This window comes from Anopheles marshallii, chromosome 2, assembly GCF_943734725.1.
Source record: "Anopheles marshallii chromosome 2, idAnoMarsDA_429_01, whole genome shotgun sequence".
Lineage (NCBI taxonomy): Eukaryota > Metazoa > Arthropoda > Insecta > Diptera > Culicidae > Anopheles > Anopheles marshallii.
Genome location: NC_071326.1, coordinates 88,465,277 through 88,487,704, shown reverse-complemented (window position 1 = coordinate 88,487,704; position 22,428 = coordinate 88,465,277). Strand labels below are relative to the sequence as shown.

Sequence of the window (22,428 nt, the reverse complement as noted above, 5' to 3'; positions counted from 1 at the left end):
CCACGGTAAGCATATTGACATTGGGAGTCCACACAGAAGCCAGCCGTTAGCGCTGACATTAGCAAATAGGTAAATCGGCAGTTATCGATTGTAATAAGCAGCATTAAAGTTTTACAGTGTGCAAAACTACCTACCCCACGGCATTGAAACAATTTGGAATTCAGGATCAAAAAGCATCCGTAGCAGAGAAAGTAAAGAGAGAGGGAGAGAACGAGAAAGGGAGAAGGAGAGTGAAACTAGAAAGTGAAAATAGTAGACAATGTTTCAGTTGTAACTGTTGAGATGTTTTATTTTGATTTTTTAATCGGGTTAAATAATGTTGGTACTGTTTTTTAATCGAATGTAATTGAACATTCAAGAAGTCTCCCGTTTAACCTATCTAAATTCGCGCAGAATTTCTGAAGAGAACGCTTAGTGTAATTGTCTTTTTATTCATCTCCGACAACTGAAACTGCAGACGACATTACAGTCCAGAAGGGTTTGTGTTCTTACATTTCAAATTTTTTTTTTTTACTTTGTTTTACCCGTAGCAGAATCTGTAGCCGTATGTGCCAGCGAATGGTTCGGATGTTTGTCTTACTTCCGACACAATTTGAATTATAAATTCTTAGAGATTGTGGAATTGCACTGGATCCTTTTACATATTGATAGCACACAAACGTGTCAGGATAAGATGAATGGGGACTCTCTTCTTCTTTATCGTCAGAACAACCTTAAGGGGTCTAGGCATGTCATTACTGGCTTTCTTTGACTTTATTTACCCCGTAGTTGGATAATAGTCAGTCCTGTGTACGGGGGATCAGTCCGGATGGGATTGTGGACCGGCGCTGCTACCAATACACCACCGAGTCTCGAAACAGTTTCACTTACTTTTAATTTCAGTTGTTGGTAGAAGAACTGGCACTCGTGTTTCAATCAGTGCCATTTTTCTTATGCTTTTATTTCTCACCTTGTGCGGTTCGTTGGTGGTCGATGATGCTTAAAACATTTATTTAAAGCTTTTTTTTTATCCCATACCTACCACCGTTCTGGTAGGTGTGGCACGGGTTTCAAATAATTGCATGTGTTCTCGTTAAATGAAATGTTACACAGTGAGTTTAACACGTTCCGAATTTGAGTGATGTCAATGGTTAAAAATGGGTAATGTGCTACACACAAAGCCAAATAAGATACAACAGCGGCCCCAAGGCAACTATTGCGATTTCTGACACGGGGTTGAAACGTGTTAAATGGATTCTATTCTACCCCGAACAATATTCAAACATCGAGCATGATATGGTGCGAACAATATATACTTCAGAAGGCAAAACAAACCATACACTACCCCCCCCACTTCACATCGGGAAGAGGAGCTGTGCGCGCGAAAGGCGATTTAATTTATTATTCACTTCCCGATCGATTTGTTTCATCCGACATATACGGCAGTAGTATGCTGTACGCGCAGCCAAGTCTTCACAATATTTGCCGTGAAAGATCGTTTAAACAAATGTAAAACAAAATAATTAAATCTCGACGAGCCAGCAGCTACATGGTGTAGTGCAAAGAATCACACATTGAAAACGAAGCGCGCGGATGATTTGGAATGGAAATAAATGGTACTTTAAAGTTTGTCGTAATGTAATGTAAACCACAGACACACAAACATAAGAAAACACTAAACGAATAGTAGCTATTATATATGTTTGGTGTCATTTTATCGCGTTTAATGCAAAAAACAAACAAAAAACATACATACTAATACTGTGTAGGCTACATAAAACTTCTTCCTTCAAGAAAATCCCCGCTGTCCCGCCCCATAAAAAAAGAAAAACAGTAGAAGGTGAAGAGACTAACCATGTGAGCATAAAACAAAGTAATGTGTGAGTGAAACGAGTGTGTTTTGTCCAAAATTTTACAATTAGATGAAGAAAATGGCAACAAAAAATATACAAAAGAGTACAACATTAGCGAATAGTGAAACCCAATGATGATGACGGTGTGTGCCCCAGGAGCAGTGTAGTAAGCGACAACGATCGAAACATGGTCCCCTCTAACTCCACCATACAATATCCTTCCCTGTCCACGTGTACCACAACCCACCCACTTCGGGGCACGAAGTTATGTTGATGGGAAAGCGAAAGGAACTCATTTTCCCACATCATACCTTAAGATTTTACGCAAAACAACCTTCCAGCCAACCGTTCTATGCCCCTATTACCTACCCAATGATGAGCGCCGCCAAATATGCATGAAGCGTGACGCGGGAGTTCGCGATCACACATTGTTGTACTAATAGAACGTCTTTAAAGCAAACTTATTAAAATGGTACTCTAATAACAGTGAGAAGATGCACACAACAGCAACCCAACATATAGTGCAGTGTTTTACAGATCAAAATTAAGTGCTAACTAACAAACGCTAAGAGTAAATCTGGAGGTTTAAAGCGCGTTTGGTACAGATGTTTAATTTTGATCTGCAAAAAATACTGTACCGACAAAACCACACACATTTAGCACTTGTACTTTCTTGTAATGCATTATTGTAAGTCATAACAGAAGACATAGCTGTATAAAACAAAAACGTAAATAGCAAAGCATTATAACGATAAATGACTTTTTCATAAAAAAAATTCAAACACACTCACAAAATTTTAAACGAAACAATGCGTAACCGTATGTGTGTGCGTTGAAGTGAAAAGGGAAGACAAAACAGATAAGAAATAAGAACATCCACCCGGTAAAAGGTCGAATCAAATTTTTACAAAAAGACCCCAAAAAAAAAGCTAAATTATATGTCGATTGTTTGTTTGCTTTCTGTTGACCGCACACGACACATTGGCAAATTGTATGCTGTAAAATATTATACCCCAATTCAAAAGCACACACAAGAATGCGCAAGCGAAACGCTGGATAGAAAAGGACAAACTTGCTCTCAAACTTATTCGATTTAATAAGAAAGTTTCCTTTTTTTATATATAAATATAAACAACACAAAAAATAATTGTAAAGCATAGAAAAGCGAACAATTCCTAGTGAAAATTTCAACCAAAATTAAAAAGAATCACACTAAATTGCGGGTATTGGCAAACGAGGGGAGAAGTACAAGGCAAACAAAAAACACGAAACGAGTGTTCGGAAGGTAGCCGGAAAGGTGTAAACCAACTGAAAAGGGTAGATAAATTTCACACTTTTACTCCTCTTTCATAGTAAAATACGGAAGGAAAACGGAAGAGAGAGCGAGAGAGAGATGCTACAAACGATACGTGGGATGTGGGCAAAATAATATGAACGAAATACATCTATAAAACTACAAAACAACTATAAATAAATAATGTGACGCAAATGCAAGTGAAAAGAGATGAAAAAATGCGCAAATATCAACGCTACTAACGAGAATCAGAATCCTAAATTATGAACAATTTATTAAGTAAGCTAAATTGAAAACTATCGTTAGATGAAGAAGGCAGTAAACCAAGCAACAACCACAACAACAAGAGCAAATCGCAAATACACGAACACGATAAAGAACGCGAGAAGATGAGGGGTTAAATCGTGTGTTTGTCGTGCTGCGCAAACAACGAGCATGAATGATGGTAAACCAATATAGATGTGTGTGTAAATAAAGAGAATAATGAAGAATAAACCATGTGAAGTCCCTCGCGATGACGAAACCCGAAAGGCCATCCGTTGGCGGTAGAGTAATAAGACCCCAGAGACCGACGGAATAGTAGCCGAACTCTGTTACAACGTGGAGATGCAGCACTAGTAAACGGCGGAAAACCTCGGGATAAAGATTAACGAGACAAAAAACCAAACCCGACGAAACGTTCTTCGTCGCATTTGATAGGAGGATGCTTAGCAGGTTATTCGCCAGGATGGACAAAGGAGGAGCCGCTATATTGAGGAACTCTTCGAAATGTACGATGAAAGCGGTTGTAGCAGTCTACGTGAGACCGCGAATACAATTTTCTCAATGCGTTCCTCATTCCCTTTTGGACATTGGAATTGATACAATACCCAGCACGTGTCGAGTAAAACAAAACATTTATATTCTATTTCTTTAATACCCCCATTTTATCGTTCTAATAAATGTTCACTGCTTCGTAGAGGAGGAGTGTGTGGAATATCGTATTTCCTTTCCCCGTAGACACTTTACGTGATGCGGTGTGACGTACGTGTGAAATGTACGTTCTTTGACTAGTGTTTTACAAACACGTTGTACTTGCTACTGCACCGGCCTGCTCTGCTCTGTGTGTGTGTGTGTTTATGTTGAATTTGCCTTTCCTAACACTGCACATGTCCGCCATCCTTAACGTCATACATCCTCTCTATATATGTACACAGTTTTGAAACTTGTTTCCACAATCATCCAGCAACGCAAATGCTTCCCCTGGCGGGACCGACGACCACTAACAACTTTCTGTTTTGTTTTGCTAGCCTTAACTATTATGTACAGGCATACGTTTTTTTTTCTATGCATGTAGCATCCCCATTAGAAACACTATAAAAATAAAATCACTGCAAAGGAAGCGATTATCCACGCGTGTGTGGAACGGAACCGTCGAGACGAAAAGTTAAGACTGCACCCGGAGCAGGTTGTGGAATGCGTACGCAAATACTGTCTCTTCTTCCTCATTAGTCTAACTTTAAGCACTCGCTGAAGAATTTACCAAGCGTGTGGTAAAGATGGGGCCGGACACCCGCCAGACTGTGATCTTCGTCGGGGTAACTCTGCAAAATGGAAGAATTGGAATTCGGTTTAATGAGAGAGTCCGTCACGTTTTCCAAGGGGTCTACCCGCAAACCACACACACACTACTTACCACTTGTTTGAACATGATGTCGTGCGTTTCGAGTGCGCGGGAAAGTTGCATTGCTTGCTGGAAGTGTACGTTGTCATCGTACGTACCGTGCACCAGCAGGTACGTCCGATTTCGGAATCTTTCGTGCAGTGCGGTCAGTCGGGATGTTTCGTAACCGTTCCGGTTGTCCGTTGCCGCCGGCAGTCCCATGTAACGCTCCGTGTAGATGGAATCGTAAAACAGCCAATCGGTAACGGGTGCCACCGAGACGGCACACTGGAACACGTGGTTGGTGTCCTGCGCGAGTGCCATTGCCGATGCGTAACCACCGTAGCTCCAGCCCCAGATGGCAACCCGGCCCGGATCGATGAAGGGAAGCCGTTCCGCAAGCTTCCGAGCACCGGCAATCTGATCCTGTACCTCCACCGTACCAAGCTTGCGGTAGATCTGGTACATCAGCCGATCACCACGCAGTCCACTGCCGCGACCATCAATCTTAGCGTACACGACCGAACGGTTCGAGGCCAGATGGGTACCCCAACCGATCGACCAACTGCCGACGACGTTGGCCGAGTTCGGTCCACCGTACACATCCACCAGCATCGGATGTTTGACCGCTGCGCTGGAAGTGTTCGTGCCGGGTGGAATCAGTAGCATTGCCTTCGCCGTGAATCCATTGTCGAGATCGATCTCGTGTATTTCCACACGCGGAATCGCTTTCCCCTTGAGCGCACGATTAAGGAAATCGTTCGCTTCCCACACCTTAATCTGCTTCAGCTGCACGGCTGTAGGTGAGCACAAAAAAAAAAGAATAAAATACAAAACTGCAGACCAATTCCTCAAACGGAACACGCTGGAACTTACCATTGTCGACCACACTCCAGTGGAATACATGCGTCCAGGGTACATTGGGACCGCGCGCTTCCAGCACCATATAGTTGCCATCGTTCGGACCCATCTGCGCGTTAAAGAAGCTCTGCTTGGCGCCCACCTCCACGTCACACGTCAGACACTGAGCAGCCGGTGCATCCTGTCGACCTTGCAGCGCGTACACATGCAACACGTGCGACTCGGTTTCGGTGTTGGCCGTGTAGAAGATCATGTTACTCTTCGCATCCCATCGGAGAATTTCCTGCACAACGAACGTGCCCTTGGTCAGCGGTACGGCCGAACGTTGCGTGGTGGAGATCATGGTGACGTGCTTAAACCCACCGGCCGTACCCTGCATCGAGGAGGAAATGACGAGGAAGTGTGTTCCGTCACCGTTAAATACGGGTGCGCTGAACAGATCCAACCAACCGGCCGATTCGTTTATCTCATGCACCGTCATACACTGGGGCGTACCGGGCACTAGTACGGGTGTGCATGACCGTATAATCGCATGGTTCTGGACCCGGTTCATCCAGATCGTGACGAGCCGTTCGCGTGTCCAGCCAACGCTCGTAATGATGTGATCACGGTTCTGATTAACCAACTCGGCCGGTGGCTCAATCTCCTGCAGTGTTCGAGCGCCCAGATCGTACTGGAACAGATGCACTTCGGGGTTTTTGGTGCCAACTTTCGGGTAGTGTAGCGTAAGCTCGCGAGGATACTGATAGTCCGGATTGCCCGGTGGTCCATAGATTGGAATCTTCATCAGCGGTGTTTCCGTGTCGTTGAAGCGAATGAACGCGATACGGTTCCCGTCCGGCGAGAACCAGGTGGCAATGTTGGTGGAGAACACCTCCTCCTCGTACACCCAGTCGGGGATGCCGTTGTAAACGCTGGGGCTACCATCGGTTGTGATCTGCACCTCCACCGAGTTCGGAGTTTCCCGGTAGTACAGATTGTTCTGATACACGAACACAAACGAGTGGTTCACAGGGCTCCACTCGACGAGATTTAGAGCACGCTAAAACGGATAACAACAACGATATTTAGCACCGGGAAAACGACACCCTGAAATCCCAAAACAACACCTTACCCGTTGTCCACCGACATTCACCGGAATGATTTGCTTGGTCGCCATGTCCACAATGTCATAGATCGCAAGGTAACTGTGCCGGAAGATCTTACTGTAACCGCGCGCGACCAGCAGATACTTTCCATCCGGCGAGAGATCAAACTTGAAGCCCTGCAGCTGCTCCTCGTTCGCGACTCCGAGCAGCGTCTTGGTGTCGTTCTGTTCCGGATCGTACACCATAACCGTGCCGAAGTCATCGCGGAAGATGATCTTTCCATTCGAGGTCCAGGTACCGGTAAACCCACTGGCGGACAGACGACCCTGCAGAATGTCTTCCAGTGTGATCGGTTCGCCCTCCCGTACGATGGGTGCGGTTTCTGGACCATTTTCATCGTCGTTGCTGGCAGTGAGGATGACGACGAGTGCGACGGCCACTACGGTAAGTATTACAGCGACCGTACCCAACAGCAGGTACCGCCGGAGGTTTCGTTTACCAGAAAAGACGAGTTCCTGCAGAGGAAGAAAAGAAAGCAAAGCAGCGTATTTTAGTTTCACACGGAGTCTGAGTTATGTGACAGGTGCGATAAAGGAACAGAGAAACATATGGCAGAAACCTGCTCGAAAGGATTACTACGGTAGTTCCGCTTAACCTCCTGGACGAGTAGGTTGTAGACCGATCTTTGAGTTGCTATTCCACAGGCTAGTAGAGATAGCTGCCAAGGCTTCCAGTACTATTGTCCTTTTGCACGGAGAATTTCTATCTGACAATCAACTATAAAACTTCGAATATCTCAATGCCTGATGCATGCAATGCTAACTAGATCATTGTAACTTCTGAGCACAAACTCTCTGGGCTCTTTGCTATCACCAAGGGTTTGCTTGTCTACTCTTCAACCTAGCGCCCCAGAGGGGGTCATCAGCGACTCGGAGGTGTAAACTTCGGGGACCATCTTCTATAAGTCAATCCAAATCCTGACAAACGCCGCTGAGACATGGACTTTGTCCAAAACGGACGAAACCCTCTCTTGAGGAAGATGCTCAGAAGAAATTCGTTAAGAACACTAAGAATATTCTTTAAGCGACTCAAAAGCGGTTACCACCAATTCTACCACCTTTCAGTACGACCCACATAATGCCGTTCCGTCCATTAGGGAACTCATGATGAGTAGCACAAATAAAGCACATATCAATCATTATCTTCCCATCAGTAGAATTGCCGTTTTGTTGCAACTTTCCGAAGTGGTTTTTTTTTGTGCCACCTTATCGGAATCCCATTGTGGGGTTATTGATCGTGTAAAGAAAGGAACATGTTTTCTTGCCCATCTTATCGACATCGATATGGGCAATTGGACAGTGTTGTTAACAATGTTATCTTCAATAGCTAATAGCACCCAAAAGGCCTGTTAGGGACTAGACGAGTGACGAGTCACTCCAAGTACGTGTACTGCTAACCAAAAACGATAATCTTTGAACGATCAAACTACCCCTTAGTTAAGGTGATTCCGATAGCGAAAAGCCGCCACCCGGTGATGATGGTCACACATTCCAGCAAGTATGTCTTGATGTAAAATTCTTCCTAAAGTAGACAAATCACTAGGAAAACACTTCCCCTTCAACGCTACTTTAAAGGAAAGGGGCCTTCTGTAATGTCGCTCGGTTTCTCTACCGGAGACGGCGTTACCCGGCGTCGAGTGTGGTAACGATACTCTGCGCGTTTGCAGACAACCGGTCACGAAAAACCTGTTCGGAGTTCGGACTTTCGTAACGGATTCCGACGGAACTTCCGACCCTGCCAGTATGGACCGACCGGGGAAGGGAAAGTGAATCCGATCCGGAAGGCGGACGGCTGACTGGTGATGAGGTTAGGTTGGCACGCAGTACCAATCGCTAATTGCCTGCCACCATCAAAGTGCGGCCCAAATTCGGTGATTTGTGTTTCATTTTCATGCCAGTCACACCGGGGCCACACAAAATGGGGCCATTCCTTCCAACCGTGGGCAGTTGTGGGTGGGGGGCGATGTTACTCTGGTCAGTGCACGTATTATGGCACACGGTGCTTGCACGTGCCTTGCACTTACAATCTGGAACGAAAGCACAAGGAACAATATTTGTTCATGAAATCGGTGCTGTGCTAAGATCGTTGACCACCTGGTGCGGCAAGTGGAATAATGTCCCGAAGGGTATTACGATCGTACGGTTTGCTCTACTGCGTGTTCGACGCGCGACTCGGGCCATTTATCGGTATTTACAATTTCGCACACTACGCAACACACGCGACCGTTGTGAGTGAGAGTGTGAGAGACGGAGCAATGTTTACCGTATTACGCAATCGATGAGGTATGGCGCAATCAAGGGAAATGGCGGCAAGAAGCGTCTACCTGATCGTGGTTAGTTGGAGTAGTGCAGTTGGAGTGAACTTCGATTGGCTTTACTCTACAACACGATACATTTAACGAGCATTATTATAAGTGATCTGGTGCAAACGTTCATTTACCTGATCCGAATGTCCGATCTCGATGGAATTGCCACTGGATGCTGCCATGTTTGAAGAATTCGTTTGCTGTCGCTTTCGCCCAACACCTTCAGTCACACCAGCTCGTTTAGTGTCCCAGCACTAAGCTACTAAACCGTGCCTTTTCACACCAGTTCACGTTTGACGCTGTATACTAAATAAATATGTGTTAGTTGTGCAAAAATTTCCCTCACTCAAAACACACCAATAGAATCACGCTGACACGTCAGACATTCAGTGACTGATTCCCATCGCTAGAAGGTACGGATTGGAAGAAGTTTTTAGTCGTAAGCAGACCACTTCCAACCCACGCAAAGGGTAGAAGCTTTTCCATGTCACAATAATGTTGTTGCTCGATCTCGCAATACGCCTTCGTCAGCGTAAATCCAACTGTACAAACAACTGCTTCCACTCGGGTGGCGTGCGTGCGTGTGATACCAGAACTAAACCAACCTCCCTCCCTCCGGGAGAAAAAGGTTCAAGATGAATTCTTCCACTCCTTTGGGATATGAAATACGCGAACGGAAATACTGTACATCGATATCAAAATGTGCGCAAAGGCGCACTTTTTAGAGGTACTTTGAATTTCGTATAAGAGAGATTGCTCAAGTTGGGCAAATAAACCGTTCGCCGGAGGTTGACTTTTTTGTTGGTTCATCCGGCTGTACTATTGTTCCTAGAACACTTCGTTGGGTGTCGATGGATGGAGGGTATTTGCTCTTATTTTTTATCAGCAACGGATGCAGACCATCCATTCTCACCCGTTGTATCTGAATGTACGTTCAATTACGACCGGCATGTTTTACCTGCGCCGCGAACATGTCGATAAGCGCTAGCAGAGATACTACCGAGCATCACTATCAGCATCGGTAATTAGTAAACATTACCATAGTCTCTGGGTTATGGATATAGAACATTGATAAGAATGATGCACGCTTTGTACTGTCGAAGGACAGTTAATTAACAGAAGATAAGTGCAAACGAAGCAAAACGGTTAATTGACAGAAGCAAAGGATGCCACGATTACAGGGCTACTCGATAGATTGCTGGGTGTCTCAATAGACTAAAAGTTTGTAGAGAGCTTCCCCAAAGCGATTAGGAACCTGTCATATGGATGCGTTGCAACATGTTCGGGACCACTACAAGACAGTTGCCTGCGATCGCTGGATCTTGTGGCCACCCAACAATGCCCGGAGTCATACTTTAAGTCAGTTTTTATGTTGTATGCGTTTTGACGTTTCCAAGCTTACCGGCTTACAGCTTGCTGTACAAATGACAAGCCAAGTTAAGCCTAACTATAACATAACTCTTCCCGTGGTGCATGCTCAGTGAAAGATTTCCCCTTAATTTACCTTTAAATTACCCGTTAAAGTAGGGGTGATTTAAGGGTAATTTAACGAAATTTGTTTTACGGGGTATCTCGGGTATCGCCTGTACATAATGATACAGGCCGGTACATGGATTTTTTTTACCGATACAGGCCCAAAGCTTAGGCTTTCTAACTTATAGTATGATCTGTCCCAACAATGGCAATGTTCATAAAATAAAAGCATGTTGTTTGGCTGAAAAACAAGAATTTTTTGTTTCAGCAACACTTTTAGAAGTAAACGCGTCAACACAATTCTCCGCAATTGACGCTATGAAGTTTAATATTGTTGTTTATTAATACCCAATCCATTCATCGGTTATTAATCGATAATGAGATGAATCAAACCATCGATAGTACAGTTCCCAACATCCCCCCAAACGGAATTCGTTACAGTATTGATTTCCTGCTGGTGCTTCGATTAATATATAACGAATTAAATCGATCAATTTAACGCTTTGCCAACATGGTTTCCGATTTCCCTTTCCCGGGTAGATGATCATAGCAGAGGAAAAAATGCCGGAACGCTTCCTGCAAACCAACGGACCGAACGTTCAGCGCATCAGCGCTGATGGTGTAATCATACTGTTTTCCTTCCTGTGGCCAGCGTTAGACGTTGTGTGTTGTTGCTGGGCTGTTGTACTAAAATTACCGTCTGACAGCACCTTTGACAGCACCGTGATGAGGTGTCCAGTTTCTGGACTCGGTTCCGGCTTGGGTGGCAAAAAACCATCTGACGACTGCAAATTACCACCCAATTCGCCACAATTGCAGCGATTATTCACAACAATGTCGGTAAATGGTTAAAAACTTGTGCTTCTTACACCTACTACCATAAATCACTTGTTTGAGTAGCATGTGGTTCTAAATGAAAGAATTAACTATCTTTCGTTCCAGCGTGTCGTACCGGAAAAATGAAACTCAATTTTACAACTGATAAGCAGTAGATTAACAATGTAACAATTTTGTGTAGTCATTTTAGCATTACTAGTACTGGTTTCTTGATGATAATTATGGGCATCTGATATTAATCACTTACGATACGATACGCCACAAATATCTCCAGCCAATTGCCCTATGAACATGAAACGATCAGCCTATAGCGTTGGCACACTTGGCATAGTATTTGTAGCTAGCGATTGCAAAAGAATTGGCCACGTGCACCACATTCCTACTGTTGCCCTGTCGTGGAAGGATACAATCTTGCAGCCGAACTCGCACCAGGCAGCCGAACACCCGCGAGCACTCCCTTTTTTTCACCAACGGTTCGTTCGTAACGATTCGCTCTAATTAAGGTTCATCTAAAACTTATCCAATTTGATTGACCGATTTGTCACCCGAGACGATGAAGAACCGTCACGGCGATGCACGTCACGGACCAGTTACGCATCAGGGGCCAACTCATCTGCTTCGCGGAAATCACACGCTGATATGAGTGACTGGCGTTCTGAGGGCACGTACCGATTGATGTTTGTTGGGAGTTTTATTTCTCAAACTTCGCCCAACTTCACTAATCCATCATCCGTTGTAGTGTGTGTGTTCTCAGTTCGATTAATGTTAATTAATTCTCTGCTCAGCCTCAGTCTCGTACTTTTGGTTTACGTTTGAAGACGCGAACTGGAAGATGCTTTCATTGAAAGAAACTGTTCTCCATCCTTTAAGAATGTTGGATAGCAATGGGCAAAGTGCAATTGGTACTCAACCATTAGCGAATGTAAGCAAATATTCTCTCTGTACTCGAGATTACACAGTACAACGCAGGTCACACCGGCATGAGTCGGCATGCCGAGTAAGACAAGAAGGTACAATCAGGCTATGCTGCAGTGTCGTGTAAGTGGCCCGTTTCTACCTTCAGGAAGGAAAGATATAGAGGAGACCGAGCCGGAGACGGGCAATAAAGTGGGGCCCCCAACACACTCTGGGCGAAGGAATTGCACCGTCAGGATGCACTCAGGATGCACGTATGCATTTTTCATGAGGATGTCGTCTTCAGGACCGAGCCAAACTCGTGGTATGGTGCGAGGCACCAAAAAAAAAAAAACGAAAAAGAAACAGTAAAGCACCTCTTGTAAGCGTATGAGCATCATCATCTTCCGCTCTCTAAAGGACCTCACGTAAACGGTTTCCTGCCATGTGTCGTGTTACCTTCCTGACCTTTAAGGCCCACCGGCAACGGTAAGTACTTCATCCCGGGCATCCAGTGTCGTTAAGCTGTCACTTATCACACGCTCGTGTCGACGTTTGACATCGGTGTGGCGCGTTTTCTGTCCTGCTCGCTATGCTCCAAGATGTACATTATTTATCAAGCTTGACGTTTGCTTATTTCTTTCTTGTTGTAAGCCTTGGGAACGCAGACACCTACCAAAGCTTACCTCATGTAACTCTTCATTATCCGGTTTTTTGTGTGTGTGTGTGCGCTGGACGGATGGATTAACCAATGTTTACCATCGATAAATGATTTATCCACAAGGATAGTGGACATCCTCACATCTCCTTGCTTGACAGCGTTCAAAAGCTATTCGCATTGGGAAATGGCGCAATTGGAACACCTCGATCCCAGTCAAGCGTTTAGTTGCGAGGACCGTAATAAGACATTCCATACGATTCCCTTTTATCTTTGGGGACGTTTTGCAATGTGTTCTCCAAAAATAGCGGCAGCGGGGTGATGGAATTTTGGAGGTTATCGCTGATTGAACCAATCCTGAGAATCGATCTCGCCTGACCATGGAATGCACAAGTTAGAAGAAACCTTACATTACGTTCCATGATAAGGCTTCTTGTGGAAGAATTTAATGATGTTTCATTGGGAGATGGCTTTACGATGATGTCCTCGTTTTCATCCTATTTGTCGAACAGTTCGTGATTTGAATTGCTAAAATGTTAAGCTATAAATCATGGTTTTGATTAGCCGAATGAATAAAGTTACGGCGGTACGTGTCGCGAATAGTCCATCGGATGCAAATTTCACTCCTGTTTTAGAGATACACAAGACTGCAACATACTAAACTCAGCCAGTAGATGCACAATTTAGATGCAATACCGTAAGCAACCGATACCTAGGACAATATCTGTGACGTATTGGGTAACATCACGCTTGTGCGTTTCAGTTTTCACTGTTGAACCCCCTACTTTCCATTGGATATTTGTTTGCTGGAGGTTGGAAAGGCCATTTCTTCTCGATCGCTGTCACTGCGCTCCAATACTTTCGATACGATCGGAGTACAACTGTCACCAGCCAATGTTTGGCTAGTGGGTAGATCTATCACTTAACGTCTGACCCCACTTCCACTAGGGGTCAATTTGTGAGGGAGACAAAAGAGAGCTTCCAATGGGAATGACGTACGAGCTGATTGACACTTGCAGTGACGTGTCTAGTGTAAGATTCCACGAAACTGGCCACGATAAGTGCGGAGGGGAAGAACCAGAGCTAGCTACACCGGTGTAAAGCAGCGTGTTGAGATGCAAAGATAACGATAATGATGGCATCAACCGTACACAGGGTGGATGGTATGAAGTGTTGCAAAAATTAAACCTGTTGTATCTGGGTGAGGGCGAAGACAGTTATTCGAGTTAATCTCCATTTTCTTGTATTCAAAATTCGCCAATGTGCCAATTTGACTGTAGATCTGGTGATCGCAATACGTCTTAAACGGCAATCCCTTATCTTGCAGAGCAGTCCTGCCGATTGGACCACATTTATATTCAACGATTCAAATGGATGAGAATTTCACATCTTGTGCATTGTGACATTCCCCGATGATCTTTCAACTGTTGTGAGCTAGAAAGCACCCTGCAGACCCACTGCTGTACGAACTGGTAAACCTTGAGCAGCAAATACCAATGCCCCAACCGAAGCACTCCTACCCGATTAAGTCGGAAACCTCCACAAGATCTCGCAGCTATTCCGATCGGAGAGCTTGTGCCAACTCAGTGGACCCATACAGCCACAAACGGCAGCCTCCAAACGAGATGGTTTTTCTCATCAACAACAAACAACAAAAAATCGGCATTGATCGCAGTTCCGAAAACCGGTTTTGATCGGTAAGATTCATTTGGAAGGAGAGAGAAAAAAAATAGCGTCACGATTCCACACCGCCACCACTGCCACGAAAGGGCATAATCTTTCGAGAAGAAGTTCTTACACGGGACGTTACACATTGATTTGCCTCAGCCACCAAGCCAAAAGCTTCCCTTTCGATCGCTTCACATCCGCAAACGGTGGATGACGTAAAGGAATCAGATAACTCTTACGAAATGGCACATCCGTCCGGTGGTTACCGTGTAAGACTTCAATAGATTTTTGCGAGACGATAACAATTACCTGTCATTTTGATGTAATGACACTTTGAAAACATTCCTCCGACATTTTGCAGTAATGTGGAGTGGATACGAATGGTTTTGCTATGCGAGAGTACTTCCAATGGGTACATTCGCGGAGTTAGCTGCCAAGGTGTCAAGGGGAATGCTCGTACACTTCAACACACATTATCAACGATTAGGCGTAGATTAAGTCTTGAAAGGTGATCATAACAGGTGTTTTATGAGGGATCCCGTGATGAACATAACGACCGTGTTGTGTGTTATCAGCAATTGAAGCATTCTTGATGAGCTATCAAACAGTTACGGTGACTTGAAGGAAATAAAAAGGGAAATAAACTAAAAACATCTATTAATCATTAAAAGAGTTACAGAGTGTGTGCATGGCTATAATTCAACAAAATCCGCACAAAAACCCCATACACAACCGCCCATTTCGACTGTGAGGGAAACCTGCCTTCATTGCGCCTCATCCCGTTGGAATGCAGTTTGTATGCAGATTCTTCTGCGTAAATCATATCCGCGTCCACGTTCACTGCCACGTGCCCCCGTGTAGAAGAACACATACGAATTCACAAGAGCGCAACAGAACAGAACGGAGGTGGTGGTTGGTAATAAAATAACACAGAAGAAACACGATGATACATTGCCATTTTGACATGCCGGTAGGGTTTTGGGTGGAAGGTAACCCAAACAACGATCGTGGTGATGCACCGTCTAGCAAAACCAACAGCGTTAAAGCAGCCGTTATTTAATTTGCTTTTCCCTTTCATTCCCTCGCAGGCCCATTCGCTTGTGGGCTCTTGCACAAGGTGCATTGGAGCTAGCAAAAAAAAAAGGGTCCAGCAAGCAATTTAACGGTGCTGCGCTTGTGTGTTGGCTGTCCGTGGGCCATCGTGTCACGCCAGTGGACGTGTTTGGTTTGGAGAAAGCTTACGAGTATGGAATCTGCTTGGTTGCACAAATTAGATAACAAAACAGATTGACACTACACGAGCTCGTTAATGGGTGCTTTGGGGTTTTGCAATCAATTTGAATGCATTTTAATGCCTCACATAAACGTTTCCTTATTTAGAGGAGTTTCTTCTTCTTCTTCTTCTTCTTAAAAATAAAAGAAAATCAGCTCATATCTGACATTAGTGTTACCGGGACACTTTGCAAAAGCCACTGATGCAACTATACAGCTATCGTTTGTTCGTTTCCATAGCAACCGATATCGAACTGTGATCTGTCAACCACCAACACAGACACCCGACCGTAACTTATTATGTTCACCACACTCTGCTTCACTCGCACACAAGGTTATATGACACTCCTTTTATTATGGTCACGATCCGTGATCACAAATCGGATCACCAAATTTACGGTGCAGATCGCATCACATTTACATACGAAAGAGCTGAGAACGTATGTGCACATTAATGGGTCTGACCGGCTCAAACGTTCCAAACAAAAAAAACACCCTAACAATCACTTAGTACAATGGGGTATCTTTTGTTTGGTTCTTGACTGCACACTTTCGCCACTTTTCGGCGTACCAACTTTAAACCAATACACGCGTACCATCGGTACGCACCTTCACGCAACACTTAAACACATACCGCACACAGACGACCCGCCAAAAATGTGGGCGCGCACCGAACCGGACCGCACGCAACGAACACCACGCGGAAATTGGGAGCGTTCCGTTCGAGCATCGCCGTAGCAGCGCAAACATACGATCACGCACCATTCCGATTCGAGCACTACTAGCGAGAAAGGCGGCAGAGAGAACGGGAGATTGCGAGAGCATTCTCTGCTAAGTATTAAACGTTACACCGAAAAAGGGGAGCTTGGCAAAGTAATTTCTCTCCATCGGTCTCTCACAGTAACACACTCCTGCATTGGAGGGAAAAACTGCTCGAATCGCGGCTCACACTTTAGGGAAGCAGATCTCAACCGTACGAAGATTTGGGAAGCTGTGTTGAAAAATCAAACATCCATTAAGATGATAACTTTTTTTTTCTACCGGCAACCATCCGATATTTGATTGGTGTGGCCGAAAATGAAGGAAAATTGTAACTCACTTTCTCCCCCCGTTCCGAAATTCTCGTATATACGGGTGTTGGATTTGTTGTCGGAGTGTGTTGCTTTACTTGAAATCAAACCGCCACAATCAGCAGCATGGTTCATAATACGCACTGTGCAATGGGTGCAACGGTGGGAAATGGCATCAATCATCCTGCAGTAGAAGAGCTTTAATTTGGTGGTTTACTTTCACCAAAAATGAAGTCGAATTATCTTCGCGGAAATTTTTTCTCTCCATCATAATTAGCTAATTTTGGTTTTTTGTTTTGATTCCATTTTTTTTAAACGTTATAATGGTTTTATGTCCAAAAATTGTTATATTTTGTTTACATTAACTGACAAAGGTCAACTACGGTTTGGTACAAGTTTATGAAATCAGAAATGGTAGATCAACGCTAATGAATCTAAAAGATCTACTGTAGTTTTTGAATGTGATCCTAAAAGATTGTGAAGGCTGTTTTAATGCGCCTATATACAGGCAATTCATTGTACTGCTGTCTGGGCACACGGAGTCTCCTGTGCGATGAAAACTACTAACAACTCACTATTTCTATTCTACTGACTGTTTCTATGTTTGTAGTCCTTTACCCTCCATCCGTACACGAGTTGGTTTCTTTTCGTAATTAACGGATGAACGGATTATTCAATGGACTTGTAACTTTTTATGGCAAAAATCCCTACCTAGTGATATTTTTATTAATACTAACGAGATAACGAGACAACTCTTTAACTTCGAATCATCGTAGAAAGTTGCTTTTCCATCACTTTTACAAAGGATGTGAGAGACGAACCGAGTCATGTCTCGTTGGAGAACTTTGTTACTGGATCTTGTGTTGTGTGCCACTGACATCGGGTACGTCCCTATTTGATTACAGTCTTAGATAAAATCTGTAACGACTAGTAAAAACAAGTCTTAAAGCTAGCATTTTTTTCCCCATAAGTAGTCTTATTTTATAATTTCTATACTTATAGCAAGTGTGCCTACATAGAGTATTGTTGTATTATTGTAAAGGATTGTGTTGATGTACCTAAAATAATACTTAATGATAATATTGCTTAAAGAATCTCCAATTAAAATGTTGCCCAGCATGAATCTTTTAATCGCCAACTGTGTACAACTGCTCGATTTTGCTGGCGAGTAACAAACGACCTGAGGAACGCTCTCCCAATTGAGCATCGTACTCGCACCCATCGACAAGCCCCAAAGGGTGAGCATCAACCGGCATTTAACTTCTCGCAGCTGGACGCCGTACAGTGTAAACACAACAAACGACGACTTGTTGCCCTGTGGCCGCGTGCTTCACACCGTTCGCTATGCCAAGGAGGAAATACAAGCCGTGCTAGGCGCTGGGTAGAAAGTGGTTGAACAAAGTGGATAAGCATTGCGGTTTCGGTATCGCTTCCAACATCGTCTCGTATCTCTTTCGCTCTGTCGCACCAGTGGCGTCCATTTCCTTTCACTTTCCCAGTCAAGGTTAAGCTGGTAGTCAACTTGCTGGCTAGATCGAAGAAACGTGAGCTCCACCGAACCGTAACCGTTCGGGTTGCATTTGACTGCAGTCTTCCTGTTCCCCGGGCTGGTGGATGTCTTTCCCTGCCAAATGCAATTAAATGCTATTACACCGCGGTCTCATGCTGCACAGCAGTACAACGTGGTCACACGCCACGAAATCTGCTGGGTGTGCTGAGGGATAAATGACGGCTCGTAGTTCAAATCAGCCCACATGCCGCGGGACTTCGGATGATTCTCCGTTCGGTCTAATCAGGATGAAGTCAATTGAGGCGCAAACGAACGATTAAAACCGTTCACCGACAGTGCGCTGGCATTAATTGCCCAACAAACCACACCGCTGAGTACTGGGCCGGGCCAGAAAGGCCAGCAGCGAGTGATTCGAACGCCAGATAGACGGTGCCTTTTGTCCGTTTGTGCGTGACGCGTTAATGAATGTTAAATTGTCCCGCTTGCAACCAAAGGAAGATGATTGTTCTAGGCCAGCAAACATGGTGCTTTGCCTGTTGTACTGCGTGAAATGAGCTGTTGTTAAAGATGTACCGAGACGACCCAGCAGAGATTCCCACGTGGAAAATGGAGAAGAAAAGATTTGCCCAACAGGGTTCAGAAAACAATCAATCTTCATTCGCTTTTAAGTGCACAAAACAGTGCGATATCACACATGTTCGCCAAGTTCGACCCACATTTGCTGCTATCCTATCAGCTGCTGGTGGTTGTTCTTTGACTTGTAATGCGCCGTTGTTAACAATGCAAGGTTGTGGTTCGCTTTTGCATATACACCAAAGACTGTGTTGTGTAGAGCCAGCAGAGAAAAAAAAAACAAGTGTGCACAACATAATGGGTGTGAAACTCGGCTAAGGGAGGAACTAATTACTTGCATTGTCTACCATTTCCCCTAATCGGAACTGGGCATATGCGAAATATGAATGCATTTAAAATGCACACGGGGCTACTGGTTTGTGGGCTGTGCGTGCAGTAGTTTACTATATAATTCAGTGGCGCAATTACCCACCTTTTAGTGGCTAATGATTGTGTTTGAAGTTATTCACGTGTGTAAATTCGTTGTGAAGATCACCCGACATTGGGCAGGGAAAGAAAATTGGTTCCGATGCAAGACTTTGTTTGTATTTGAGGAGAACAATTTATTATTTTAATATGCTCCTGTGAAGGCTTCATAGGGAGAAGAACTTTATAGTTTGTCGCTATTATTTCCAAGAGTTAAAAATACGCATAAAAATAAGAATATAAGTTGTGCAACATAATTCAATCCAATTAAACACTTAGGCAGGAACACGAAGTTTAAAACTTCCAAAATTTAGATAAAACATCCATTTGAAAGAGTTTAAGGCCAAAGAATAGTACAAAAAACCATAAATTATGCATGGCAATCGATCGATCGAAAAATATGGTTACCGAACCGAACACTAGATGGCGCTTGTATGTGGAGCAGTCGAACATGTTTTACCGGAATACTTTTGGCACAAAGTAATCAGATGATAGAATAAGACTGCAAATGTTTCAGTGAGGACAAATTTAAATCGTCAAACATACTTTGAATATCACTTTTTTACTTCTCAACAACTGTTTATCCCTATTCACCGGACAATCGGAGCCTGTCGATCAAGAAATCCCTGGGTTCTCATCCGGATTCTAACATTCTAGACATTGAAGATCACAGAAATCGAAAACTGATGTAACACATATCTAAAAGTACGAATAGATCGTTCGTCCTTGAACAATTGTAGACACAACCTTCATTGAAGAATCTCTTCAGATAAAATACTTTTCCTGTCCTACTCTCTCTCCTACTTCATTCCCAGGTGTAACATTCCAAACATACCTCACCTACCTTATACATTTCCGATTTCTTGTTCGCCTCAAGACCAGCTCCCAGCGGATCGATGACACCTTGCGCCGACCGCAACCATTTGCGGCCTGGCGTTAGTGCTGCCTCGGGATCGTCACCTTCACCGTACTCGTCCGGCTCCGAATCGCTGCTTCCACCGGTCACCTGATACTGAGCGTCTTCGAAGTCGTTTTGGGCCAACGGTTGGTATGTCCGTTTGTGAGTTCTAGCGATGTTCATAGTTTCTGCTCCAGTCGGTAGGTGCAGGAGAAGTTTTTGTGCGTGGGAAATCTACAAGGACACTTGAGGGGAAATGCATGAAAGAAAGAATTAATTATCGGCTTAATTCACCACTCTGTGTATTACTTTAAGGGTTTATGGTTTATAATGAATAATTTACAACCAAGTGTTGTACTTTTTATTAGTGAAGATAACAATCCTACATGAAACGACACTTGAAATAGAACGCAATAATGGTTGCGGAAGATAAGACACTGCACAATATAAAAATAATTAATTTAAAACTCTCAAACCAAAGGTCACGTTCGTTCGATCTGAAAGTAGCAGCACAGACAAAATCCATCTGTTTTCAATATCGCATTTTTAAAAACTCCAAGGGCATGCCCAGGTCAAATGGCGTCGGTACTCGACACCGCATCCCGTAATGCTCGCTTTATCATCCACTGTGTCTCACTGGCTGTTCGCGCTTCATTCTTTTCCCTCCGCGCCCGTTTTGCTGGCACAGTTTGTGACTTATCGCAAATCCGCGAACTCAATCTGGGCCAGTTGCAGGCTGGAAGTTCATCCGCCCTGCCCAATCTGCACGTTTCCATCAATCAAAGTAAACCACCAACAACAGAACAGGGTTGGTCGACAACCAACAGCACAACAGCACGGCCACCTATAGGGAGTCTCAACGTGACCGAAAATCCCCGGCACAACTGATGAACCTCCGGGCACTTGTTGACAAAGTGCATGTTTACAATTCTACGCCGTTGTGGATGGGAGAGATCTCGAAGTTACATAAAACGCTGCCAAACGTAGTTTACCTTTTGCAAGTGCTATTTAATGTCGTTCTTCTCCGTAAGGTGCGCAATATGAGAGCGTAGTTTCGCAGTTGGTGTGAAAATAAATGATGCATTAATAATGGTGGAAACGGAAAGTGGAGCTTGTTGTAGGGATCGTGTTGTTTGGAAACATAAGGTAATTGCCGGTAGGTAGGTAGGGTTCACTTGGATAATAGCGTATGATGGTTAGGTAAACTTAAAAGTTTCCATTGCGTTCGTGTGTAACGCTCAATATTACATATTTCGAAGTCACTTTCTTTCAAAATCAAAATCGCTCATCACTTCTGGGAAAGCTAACAAATTCCTTTTTAAAAAAGATAAACACAAACTACAGGCAAGAGAAAATGTTGTTGATCATCAATCACTGGACTTTCGATTAACGATCGTTTCGAACATTATGAGCTGAGGAAATATCGAAGTTGTGTAAGTTCCACCACGTATTCTTGGGAACTTCATCTGAGTAAACAAAAACTTTTGTCCCAGTCGATATCGAACACGCTGTGCGATAAGATATAGCGGTATGGTGACAATTTTGTTCGAATCAGCAAGATATCATCACTTTGAGGTGTATTTTAATTGCCTTGGGAACACCGTTTTTATTCACCGCACATTCGCCTTGCGTTGGAAGAATTGAAATTTCGATGCAGTAGACCTCAACTCTGCAGATCATCATTATCATCACCAACCGATGTGTGGTATGGCGTCTCTTTGCTGCGATGATTCGTTGTCCTTCACATTTTCCTCACGGCATTGTCTGACCGACCGGTGTGGTGCAATAAACAAACAGAACACAACACAGCTGTTGCGTGCCACTGACATACACTAACACGGGCGCATCAACGCGATCGCGCTTGTTTTGCTTTGTGGCAGATGAAGATGCTCTCAATCTTGACCTCAAAATGTTCGCATACACACACACACACACGCTTCGCGACGTGGATGATGGAGGCAAGATCAGTTCCCTTCTGCTCTCCTGCTTCTTCTTCACTCACACGTGTGTAAACACACTGTATTCGCG

The 22,428-nt window shown here is 44.1% G+C and overlaps 1 protein-coding gene across 1 annotated transcript; it reads right to left on the bottom strand.

The window, feature by feature from the left end:
• Positions 1-4,613: 4,613 nt before the first annotated feature.
• Positions 4,614-20,583, bottom strand: LOC128708021 (venom dipeptidyl peptidase 4). The gene is made up of 5 exons (XM_053802977.1): positions 20,347-20,583; positions 6,744-7,232; positions 5,645-6,671; positions 4,802-5,565; positions 4,614-4,709 (listed from the first exon to the last, which is right to left on the bottom strand). The coding sequence occupies exons 1-5, from the start codon at positions 20,581-20,583 to the stop codon at positions 4,614-4,616; spliced, it is 2,613 nt and encodes an 870-aa protein (XP_053658952.1).
• Positions 20,584-22,428: the final 1,845 nt, after the last annotated feature.